Source organism: Phyllobates terribilis, unplaced genomic scaffold (assembly GCF_046119375.1).
Source record: "Phyllobates terribilis strain yellow unplaced genomic scaffold, ASM4611937v1 Scaffold_3__8_contigs__length_932513732, whole genome shotgun sequence".
NCBI lineage: Eukaryota > Metazoa > Chordata > Amphibia > Anura > Dendrobatidae > Phyllobates > Phyllobates terribilis.
In genome coordinates this window covers 289,633,504-289,645,984 of record NW_027362763.1, presented here as the reverse complement: position 1 = coordinate 289,645,984, position 12,481 = coordinate 289,633,504, and the positions used below count along the sequence as shown (strand labels likewise).

The following is a 12,481-nucleotide window of genomic DNA, read 5'->3' as shown; positions in this document are numbered from 1 at the left end:
TCAACTTTATTCTTTCATTCAGCCTCGGGATTTCAGTCAAGGAGGCATGGCCGGCGCAGCTTCAGTCACCGCTTAGTACATAGTGAGTGGCGGCTGTGACCACATGACAGGTTCCCGTTAACATTCATGAGGCCTTGCAACAGCAACAAGTGACCTGACAATCTACATTCGCTGACACAAGATCAGATTTATAAATGTCTTATACAAGAAAAATGTACAGATAAGGGGTTCACTAGTGACGTGCACCTTATTTTTTTCAAGAATGGAAAACATTTTTTTGAGTCTGTCCATGAGACCTAAGACCCGATTCAATCGTGCTTTTATACAGGGTACCATAAGGGCATGAGTATGGCTTGATAAAGCCATCTGATGTGTATGGGGACCTAGAGACATCTCCCTGACACATGATGTTGAAACACAAAATTCAGGGATGTGTCACTTATTAGGCTGTGTGCTGTTTACTAACTGTGAAGGATTTATTACTAAGAGATTAATATTGCCAGACTAGTCTGGCAACACCCCTCCTGTCATAAACACATCACTGTCTATTGACTTTGTACACAAAGAGCCTGGTGTGGGTGGGATTAGCTTCCTCAGCTTTGCTTCATTCTAAATCTAAAAGCTCTGATTGTGTCAAAACGGCTGCACCCAGTGAACATCATTTGATTCACCCTCTCTTTACCTACATTATGCTGTTCAGATGAGGTAGCAAAAACCTGTTGTCAGATTCCCTTTAACGGCATAAATAAAAGTGAATGAAAATGGGCAATTTAGAAAGACCAAGCCCCTTTGCACGAATATCAATTTTGGGATATCTGCATCACATATTGGTCAAAAATGGCAAGTCATTGAAAGTCGTGCATGACAAAAGTTAGACCTAAGTAATTAGGGGTCCCATACATAATAGACAGCTGGTGGCTGAATGATAGCTCAGCTGGCAGCTACCCTTCCCAACTCAACCATACACAGGAGCGCTCTGCTCACTCTTCCAATCACTTGTGTGCACTCTGTGAGAAAGGCATTGCCATACTCCACTGACAGCAGCTTATCTTCAAGCGAACAAAAGGAATACTGGTCTGAAATGAGACATACCAGATCCTTATCCCCCTCAACCACCTGTTTGCGGAAGAGTCAGGAGACCCCCATATACATTAGACTGTTGTGGCTGAGCCCATCAATATCGGTGGGTCTGCACGACATTAATGTGAGTGGGGCAATTAAGACTTTAGAAAAGTATCTAGAAATAATACATAGAAATAGATCCAGGCTTGGTCTTCCTGCCATTATGCCATACTATTATACCACCATAACAGCCACAGTACATTGTCTATACCAGTGAATTGAGAAGAAAGAAGCCTCAAAAGAAAAAAATGGTCTTAATTAGCCAGAGAAACCAATCTGTACCAGGAACATGAACTTGAGTTGTATTGCTGTAAGCCCTCTTTTGCTCTGAACACGATTTGATACCCGAGGCCAACTATCTTCAGTATATAGACAGGTCGCTAAGTATTTTTTCTTGTTCAGCTCATTATTATTTATGATATAAAATGGTAATAATAATATTGCTTATTCTACAGGAGCATTAATAATGAGCTAATGATATATTTTATCATACATTTTATGGGTGTAAAAAAGCACAGAAGAGCATCTAGCAGGTTACACGCACTCCACAATCCAGTAAATGAAAGACAGAGGAAGTCATAGAGAAATAATCCGGTTGAAAAGAATGGCATACAACAAGAAAAAAGTCTAATCTATTGCATGGGTGCAGCAGCCTTTGTCACATTAGGGTGCTGAAATCTCAAAAAGTAAATGTGTACAGGTGACAGAAGCTGTAGCTTATCAAGGATTCAAAATGGCGACATTTAACAGTATGAAAGCTGGAAGATGATCACCGAATGTTAATGAATGCATAGAAGAATTTTACTGATGGTGAAATATAATGACTTCTTAGGTTACCATCAATGTACCCCCAGGGGGCTGGACGTGCTTATGACACGACTCAATAATGGAGAACATTTCTGATAACACCCAGGAACACGGTCCAAGATAAAACAAGTAGCAGCATTTTGTATGGATAACCTAGTAGACAGAGTAGATGTCCAGCAGCTGCCACACATATGGAGACAAAGTGCAGGTATGATGCAATGCTGGAGAATATGGAGATCAGAAATCTCTCAAAAAACACAAATGAGCCATGGCCACAATTGGGCTCTGAAGAGTCTTACCAGGGACTTCAGGGACACAACTTGATGTAAAGTTTACTGCATTTTACAGAGGTCAAAACTGGTGGGAAAACCTTTTTTGCTGGACAAGTACTTGTTAGACTGGCTGGTACCCCAGCAGTGACGTTATCTCCAAGTTACGCATTTTAATCCAGCTCTTCATACTTCCCAGCAGATCCTGTCCCTCCCCATGTCTGCAGCACATTAGCCTGCTCACAATTCAGTCCAAGCCACCATAGAAACCCTGTTTTACGTATAATGGCTTGACCGTGGCTGCATCTTCTTAGTCCCCATTACTATTCTTAGCCGACTTCAGTATCTGAAGCTTCAGCTCCTTTATCATCAACTCCAACTTCTCCCTGGCTTCCCGCTCTCTCCTCAGCTCATCCTGTAGCTCTCTGCGGTCAGCTTCCGCCTGATCCAACCTTTGCCGTAGTTCTGTCAACTGCAGGAAAACAGAAACATAACACAGCAATAATTATATATCATTATTTACGTTAAAGGGAACAATAGCAGACATTCTATTCAATTCTTCAATGACAATCAAACCACTATTGTAGCGGGATTAGTTGATGTTCTAATAGGTACAGTGGTCACCCGGCATGTATCTGTCAGTACAGGTCATAGGAATGCAGAGTCAACCATGATTCATTTCAACATATGGTCCTTTTAGATGAACCAATCCAGGCAGTTACAACACCACTCCAGCAATTTTTTTTATTTCACCATTGGAGTGGTATCACTAAAATAAGTTCCCTGCTAAAAGTAATATACTTACCAGCCATCGTCTTCATCTGTTCTCAGGGGCCGCTCTTAGTTGTGACCTGCCGGATCGCTCCAGCGTGTCCTGGGCAATCTGGAGGTCACTTCTCAATGAAAGTCTATGAGAGCCAGACTTACATTGAGAGCTAGTGACCGTTATTTTTAACTTCCAGTTAGTCAAAAGCTACAGTCCCAAGATAGCACAGCGGGACCTGAGCAGCACTTACTAGGGACAGAGAACATGGGTATAGTGATGCTACTCCAGTGGTGAAATTAAAAAAAAAAAAAAAAAAAAAAAAAAAAAGAGAAAAAAACGGTGCTTTAAATTATATATAAGCCAATTGGAGGTCATTTACGGTCCTATTTTGACAAGACAACGCACATTCTGTGCCCACAAATTATTAATACGATCTTGTCTGTGCCCACAGAATATCATGTCTACACAGGGCTATGTGTTGTCAATAATGATTTTTAAGCTGGCTAATGACCTATAGAAACACTTTTCCTGACTGCCTGTCTAAACCAGCCAACAATCACCTGACAAACAAGAAAAATGGTCATCATTTGTCAGGTGCAGTGACTTAAAGGGGTTGTCCCACAAATTAATTTCATTTTATTCACCAGATCTGGGAATAAAAATAAAATCCACAATGGGATGTGATTAAATAAATTGTTCCTGTGCCAAGATAATTGTTAGAACTCTCCTGTTAGGTTTTTTCTAGTATGCTGGTCACATGACCGTTTTGCCTATTTAATCCTGCTCCGCCCTTCTGGCCTTGCTGGACTTCATTGTAATTTCTACTCTTAAGCTAGCCAGGTGCTTTGTTACCTTTCTCAGTCAGTTTAGCTAGGTCTTTTGACCTCTATGTTCTATGTTGTTTGTTTGTCTTTTTACTGCTACAATTTCTGCTAGGAGGTGTCCATCTTTCTCCCAGTCCCTAGTTCTTGTAGGGATCCCTCCCTCACATCTATAGGTCTTCGTTCAGACTAGCTGAGGACTTTAGCGGGTCTGATCGCAGGATCAGGATCCCCGTTACATCGTAGGGATCTAGCTTAGTTCTATTGTAGGGACAGATCTCCTGTCTTTCCTTAGTGCTTGTAGCAGATCATAACAATAATCTAAGGGGTCTAAGGGGTAACATTTCTCCTTATGGAGAGTGACAGACCAGCTCTGGCACGTCAGTGCAAAGTATGAGAACTGATTTGGCTAGGTGAGAGGCCAAATCAGTTCTCATACTTTGCACTGACGATGGCCAACAGCCCGAAACACCGTGTCTGCAAATTGAGATTCTGATTTGGCTTTTATCCTAAGTCATATTGCACGACTCGTTAAAGGGTTGATTGTGACTTGTAGGTGGCGCTACAGAGTACAAGTCCTCTTTTTCTCCGAAGAGACAATTTGCAAGATAATCTTATAAATGTGCCCCTGCTGTGTACTGTGTAATGGCTGTGTCTGACCGTGCAGGAACATGGTCTGATCATACCACAGCTCCTGGGCAGGGGAGGACACAAAACAGTATACAGAGATTACAGCAGGGGGGATCACAGCTGATTATTTCTGTGAGGTAAAAAAAATTCCCTGTTTACCCCCTTCACCTCCCAAGCCTGTTTTCACCTTCATGACCAGGTCAAATTTTACAATTCTGACCAGTGGCACTTTATGGTAATAACTTATGAACACTTCAACATATCCCAGTGCTTCTGCGAGTCTGTTTTCGTGACACGTTGTACTTAATGTTTATGGTAAACGTTGGTCAATATTTTGTTTATTCATGAAAATATGTGAAAATTTCGCAATTTTCAAACTTTGAATTTTGATGCTCTTAAACCATAGTGTTATTAGTGTTATACCACCAAAATGGATAATACATAACATTTACCACATTTCTACTTTATATCACCATCATTTTTAAACATTTTTTTTTGTTAGAATGTTAGAAGGGTTAAAAGTTAATCAGCAATTTTTCATTTTTCCACTAAAATTTACAAAACCAATATTTTAGGGACCATATCTAATTTGAAGTGACTTTGATGGTCCTATATGACTGAAAATACCCAAAAGTGAAAATTTAAAAAAAAACTGCACCCCTCAAAGGGCTCAAAACCACACTCAAGAAGTTTATTAACTCTTTAGGTGCTTCACAGGAATTAAAGCAACGTGGAAGGAATAAATGAACGTTTGTTTTTTCCCCACAAACATATTGCTTTAGCCCCCAATTTTTCATTTTCACAAGGGTAACAGGAGAAAATGGACTGCACCATTTGTTGTAATTTCTCGTAAATACACAGATACCCCATATGTGGTGGAAAACTACTGTTTGAAGAGCCCCTGACATGCCAAAACAGAAACGAAACCCACAAGTGATCCCATTTCAGAAACTACAGCTGCTGAGGAATTCATCAAGATATGTAGTGAGTATTTTTAACCCTCAGGCAATTCACAGAATTGTATTACATTGGGCTGAGTAAATGAAAAATTACAATTTTTTTCCATTACAATGTTGCTTTGGCCCCAAGTTTTTAATTTTCAAAAGGGATGATAGGAGAAAATGAATGGTGAAATTTGTTACATAATTTCTCCTGAGTACACCGATAGCACATATGTGGTCTAAAACTACCTTTGAGGTACAGTGCAAAGCTCAGAAGGAAGAAGCGCTATATTGCAGTTCAGATTTTGCTAAAAAGGTTTGAGGGCAGAACAGCAAAAGTGACCCCCATAAGTGACCCCATTTTACAAACTACACCACCCAATGAATTCCTGTAGGGGTGCATTGAGCATGTAGACACCACACAGAATTTTACAGAATGCCTCACAGAATTTTATACCATTGTCAGTGAAGAAAAAAATGATTACATTTTTTTTCCACAAAAATTTTGTTTTAGCCCCAGATTTGATATTTTTCATACGGAAAATGGGTAAAAATGGCACATAATGTGTCACAAATTCTACTGAACGTAGCAATACCCCATATGTGGCTGTACAGTACAGCTTAGCCACACGGCGAGACTCATAAGGAACGCTATTTGACTCTTGGAAAACAAATTTCGTAGAACAGTTTGCGGATTCCATATACAGAGCCCCTAAGTGCTAGAAGAGCAGAATCCCCCCCTCAAGTGACTCAATTTTGGAAATTACACCCCTCTGGGAATTTATCTACTGGTGTAGTGAAGATTTTGACTCCATTGCTGTTTTCCAGAAACAAGCAGCAGAGGATGTTGCTAAGTGAAAATTGCAAATCTGCAATTGTATTGCCCAATACAATGTGTTGTCCAGCTCGTGCTTCAGGAGACATGCACCCCGTAAATTAAGCGGGATCTCATCGCTACAGAAATGCCAAACATGTCAAAGTTATATGTGGTTTAGGCACACTGTGGGTCTCAGAAGAGAGGAGGGCATTTGTATTTTGCAGAGTAGAATTAGCTGGATTTCTTTTGGGGGGTGAGGAGCCACAGCGCTTTTCCAGAGGGTTTGTGCTACCAGTAACGATGAAGCCCCCTATTTTTCCATTTACAGGTGACGGACCTGAGTGGGGACTTGCTTTTTTTAGGATTGAGTTGAAGCTTTTATTGCAAACATTTTACATAACATTTTGGATCACATTTATCCTGTGCTCTACACTGAGCACTTACATGGGGGTTTCTATCTAAATCTCCAAATGATACGATTCTGATGAAACTCCCAAGGGATCCATTCACTATAATGAGGCAGCAGAGTAACTCCTTCTGGCCTCTGTTCAGCTGTGTACTTTTCAGAGGTGCACAAAACTGTGGCCGACCACGCTTTTGTGCACACTTAAATGTGAGCAGAGCCTTACTGTGATCTTTGGAAGGCAGAATGAACAAGTCAACAGGTGAAGAACTGGTTTTATTTATTTTTTTACGCTGTTCCTCGTGCGGTATAAGTGATTGGACAACTTTATTCTTCAGGTGGATGTGATTACAGCGATACCAGATTTATATAATGTTTGGAAGCTGTCACACCAAAAAAATAAATTATTTTTTTTTTTACAAAAAAAGTTTCTGCATCAACATATTTCGAGAGCTATAATTTTTCCTATATTTTTGCAGACAGTCACGTGAGGGCTTGTCTTTTGAGGGATGAGTTGACGTTGAGCATTTTTAGGCACATAAGGTTTTTTGATTGCTTTCTATTTCGATTTTTGAGAGGCAGAATGAACAAAAACCAGCAATTCAGGAACAGTTTTCTTTAGGGGGAGGGGGGGTTTATGCTATTCACTGTGTGGTAAAAGTGATAAGACAGCTTTATTCTTGGGTCAGTACGATTACAGCAATAGGACATTCATAAGGGGTAGTTCACTACTAGTACAACCCCTTGTTGATCTATATGTTTGGCCCTGAAAATATAAAAGCTTATACTCAACTCCAATGCAAGCGCCGTTCCATCAGTGTAGGCACTCGCATTCCTGGAGCTCTCGTGCAGTTGACAAGTGAGCCCGGCACCTAATCAGCACGGACGCCACTATGCCCACCTTCAGACAAATCAAACATCATGAGGAAGTGAGAGCAGCCGCAGTCATGACTTCTTCTTGATGTTTGATTAGTCCGAAGGAGGGGACAGTGATGCTGATTGGATGCTGGGCTCACATATAACAATCGCAGAGGGCTCCGGGAACGAGAGTGCTGACAACACTATAATGGTGCTGGCACAAGAGGAGAGTATAAGCTTTTTTACTTTATTGGAACCAAGTATTAGGTATGAGAAGGGGTTATCCAAGTAGTGGAAAATTTCTTAAAATATTTTCGTTTTGCCGCTTTTACACTAAAAACTATTTTTTTTTTCTAAATGGTTTTTAGGCATCGCTATATTCTGAGAGCTATAGCTTTTTTTTTATTTCTCCTGTGACAGAGCTGTTTGGCGGCTTGGACAAGATGGCGTTTTCAGTGATACCATTTTTATTTACATTCAACTTTTTGATTAAGTTTTATTCCACTTTTTGTTCGGCGGGATGATGAAAAAGCATAGTTTTTTGCCACTTTTTCTTTTTACGGTGTTCACTAAAGGGGGTTAACTAGTGTGACAATTTTATAGATCAGATCGCTCCAGACACAGCGATACCAAATGTGTGTACTTTTTTTTTTACATAAGTATACATATTTATTGGTATAATATTTTTTTAAAATTTTTTGGTCTTTATTGTGTGTTATTGTGATATATTTGGAATTTTTTTTTAACTTTTTTACTTAGTCCCTCTATGGGACTTTAACTTTTATTACTCTGATCGCTGGTATAATGCACTGCAATGCACCAGCACTGCAATGCATTATACAAGTCAGTATTACATTGACAAAACCGCCTGTTAGACCATGCTCCTGGCGAGGTCTAACAGGCCACTATAGTCCGTGGGAAAAAACCCTTAATCACCTTCACCCCTGGGCCATTATCCGTTTTTTTTCCTCCCCTTCTTCCTAGATCTATAACTTTTTTTGCTTTTCCGACTATATAGCCATATGAGGCCTTGCTTTTCGCATGACAATTCATTTTATCATGTGATGCTCTGGAAAGCAGGAAAAAAAATTCCAAGTGCGTTAAAATTGCAAAAACTTGAAATTTCACCGTTGTTTTTTATTTTATTTTTTTATTTACCATGTTCACTATGCGGTAAAACGGACCTGGCAATATGATTCTCCAGGGCAGTACAAGTATGCAGATAGCAAACATGTATACCTTTTGTTTTTTTGTTTAAAAGTAGTGAAAAAAAATTCAGAAATTTGTTAAAAAAAAAACAAAAAAAAAAACTTCTAGTGTCGCCATTTTTCGATACTCGTAACATTTTAATTTTTTTGGGATATAGTGCTATGTGATGGCTTCTTTTTTGTTCCCTGAGCTGAAGTTTTACTGATACCATTTTTGGGATAGATATAATGTTTTGTTTGCTTCTTATAGCATTTTATTGCAATGTAGAGGCGGCCAAAAAAAAGTAATTATGGCGATTGAATTACTTTTTCTCATTACAATGTTTACCGATCAGCTTAATTTATTTTATACTTTGATAGATCAGACTCTTACGAATGCAGCAAATACAAAATATTTTTTTTTTTAAAGGGGGAAAAAAAAGGGCGATTTGAAAGTGATTTTTTTTCATATTTTTTTAAAACTTTTTTTTTTTTTACTTTTTACTGTATTTAATAGTCACCTTAGTGAACTTGAAGCTGCGATAGTCTGATCGCTTGTGCTATACATAGCTGGGCTTCAGCACTGCTATGTATAGTGAAAATCACAATCTCCTATAAAAGCCAGTCATGACGTTCTTCAACAAACCCCCGACTGTCATGACAACTCATCAGCGCCCCGTGATCACGTCATGAGGCGCCGATGGGAGCATGGAACGACGTGCCCCCCTGCTGGCGCGTGTTACGTGCCGCTGTCAGAGACTGACAGCAGGATTTAACAGGTTAGCAGCCACAGGTGGAGCGTTGCTCCACATGAAGCTGTTAGAGGTACAAGATGGCTGTCATGTGAAAGGAAAGATGCAGGCTTGGAGTGCGTGCCCGCATCAAAACCTGGGGGCCGGTATATGATGTACAAGTAAGTTACATGTTGGTAATGGGTTAAGCGGTGTAGAAAAATTATTATTGGCAGCACATTATTTTTTGTACATATGAGATGTACTGTTGAAAACATGATATTCTAGGAGTAAAGAAGAAGAGGCCATTAAACGATTGCAGATCTTTTAAATGGCCAATTGTTGGTCATTCAACGACCTTGATCGTTCTATGCAGAAGGATCAATAAAAATCATTGCACCCAACGACCGAACGTTTTGCTGGATCATCGATATCTCCTGTGTTATGAATGCAGGCTGTAGCAGAAATCACCAAGCATTTCCTGTTGACCCAATGAGCCCGATCCATCAAAGCTTTTACAATAAAAAAAAAAAGTGCATTAAGAGTTTTGAAAAGTTGCACTTCTTCATAAATGAGGCGCATCTGACTCAGTCATGACTCCTTATTAAGTAGAAAACTACAGCACTCCTGTCGGGGTCGTGCACACGTAGGGCCCCAGGCCTGATAAGTAGAAAAAAACTTGGCACTCAAAAGATTTTGCAATTCTTGAACAATTTAATGATGATGATCATCATCATTAAAATTGTCCAAGAATTGCAAAATCTTTTCATCATCATCATTAAATTGTCCAAGAATTGCAAAATCTTTTGAGTGCCAAGTTACTTTCTACTTATGAATCCTCATTAAGACCGGTGAGAAAAATTGCCGGTCTTGATGAATCAGGGCCATAGTCTTAACAGGGCTTGCAGCAAAGGACAAAAGTCATTGTCTGTGAAACACTAAATGTTACATGCATATACCTAAAATAGTACCAAGGAAAAAATCCTGGTAAAAAATATCACTAGTACTCAATGATTGCATAAAGAAACATTTTTTAGTAAAATATTTGCCCATCTGCTTCATGGACAATGTCATCAGAACAAATAAAATGTGCAACCATACGCCTAAAATTTAATTTTTACAAGAATATTTCCATCTCATATTGTTATGTCACATTCTGGCAATATGGGGGCACAGTGCTGACATGGGCCCTGCATCCACTTCATCGTTTGGCCCCAGTACAGTGCCACCCTGTCCACCCACCATGCAAGGAACTGCAGTGAGTATCTAAGTATAAGATTCCTAAAATATTTTGGCGGCCAGCAGCATCACTGTACAGGAAAAACCCAGAAGTCGGACCCCACTGATCATAAAGTGATTATTTCCTAAGTTCTCAAAATAGTTTGTGCAGGATTAGATGCTCCTCTGGGAAATTATATATGCAAATTGTCTCTTCAGAGAAGAAGATAACTTGAACTTTGGATAAAAGCCAAACCAGAATCTCAATTTGCAGACATGGTGTTTTGGGGTATTGCCCCTCGTCAGTGCAAAGTATGAGACCTGATTTGGTTGGGTGAGAAGCTAAGACTGGGCTCTAAGGGGTAAGGTTTCTCCTTGTGAATGTGACAAGTCAGGTCTGGCATGCAAATTGGGATTCTGGTTTGGCTTTTATCCTAAGTCATATTGCAAGGCTCATAAATGGTCGATATTGACTTGTAGCAATGCTACTTCCAAAAGGTGGCACTAAGAGTTCAAGTCCTCTTTATCTCTGAAGAGACAATTTGCAGGGTTAGATAAAACTTGTCTGCTTTTTACCAGAAAATGTGGTATTTCAGCTCTGCGTCATTGAAGTGAAGAGAGCTGGGCTGCAATACCCCACACACAAGCCAACAAGTATTATCTCAATCTTACAACTACCAACCGCCAAATGAAAGTCTATGGGATGTCTGCTCACCTGGTTTGCATACTGTGTCTCCTTGTCCCGCTCTGCATTAGAATCACAGGAACATTTCTGCTTTTTAACTTGTTTGAGCTTCTCCTCTAGGTCTCGCTGCTCGTCATACAACTCTTCCATCTTCTGCATGTGCTCTGTCTGCAAACATTCAAACTCTTTCTGCAAGTTCTGCTGCTCCACTGTCAGTTCTTTCATAGCTTTCGAGCTACTCAGCATCTCAACTTCCTATCAGAGAAAAATCTTCATATAAGACTGAAGATCAACGCAAGCTGCAGTCTTCCATTAAAAGTGGACAATTATGTTTGAAAGCCTTCTCCGCTATTGACTATAGAATTATTTCAGCAAAAAGACAGATTTAGTGAATATAGGCTATATGTACTGTATCATATCACAGCTACATTCATATCTTGTTGATGAAAACAGCCAACAGTGGGACAGTTTTCCCGACATCTGATTACTGACCAGTGCTTGTGTAATTACTACCATTCCCAAAACAAGTCCTACAAAGACATTGAACCAACAGGAAATACTTTAAAATTTCTGATTTAATGGTGAATGCAGGTCCATACTATGATACCAGCTGTAACTCAGGATCAATACAAGCTACCATAAGCAATGAATTCACAAAGTTTCACATTTTTAAGTAGATTACCTGAATAAATAAACTGTACAATAGGAACATTCGCTATTCTGGAGGGGGCAAATATTAGACAAATATGTCTAGCTGTTCACAACTCAGAAGTAAAAAGAAAATGTCGCTGAACTAAAAGACAAAGCTCGTCTACAAGTGCGCTGCATTCATGAGCTTGGAGGTGGCCTTGACTTTTGCCATAACTCAGCATTATGCTGACATGTACCTGTAAAGCTTGACTGTTAGGCTATGTGCCCACGATGCAGAAATGCTCCGGATTTTTCCTGAACATTTCGGCATCTCCCTGCCAGGGACATGCGAATGTGAAGCGTTCTTCACATGCATTTCCGCATGCGGATTAACAAGCGCTTTCCAAGCGATTTTAGCATCACTTGGAAAGTGCTTGACAACTTGGTCACACTATATAAATCCATGCAACCGGCATGGATTTATATAGTGTGACCGTAAAGAATGGTAAAAAATAAAAATAATAAATATATGCTTACCTTCCGATGGCCCCCGGTATCTTTATTCGATGCGTCCTGGCTTGCCGGCAGATCGCAGT

At 39.8% G+C, this 12,481-nt stretch overlaps 1 protein-coding gene across 1 annotated transcript in view; it reads right to left on the bottom strand.

The window, feature by feature from the left end:
* Positions 1–724: 724 nt before the first annotated feature.
* SKIL (SKI like proto-oncogene) overlaps positions 725–12,481 on the bottom strand; it is a 46,711-nt gene continuing 34,954 nt past the window's right edge. Inside the window, exons 6-7 of the mRNA XM_073674878.1 lie at positions 11,286–11,510; positions 725–2,670 (exon numbers count right to left, since the gene is read on the bottom strand). Coding sequence (XP_073530979.1) covers positions 2,509–2,670; positions 11,286–11,510 — 387 coding nt within the window. The 3' untranslated portion in view covers positions 725–2,508. The remainder of the gene's footprint in view (positions 2,671–11,285; positions 11,511–12,481) is intronic.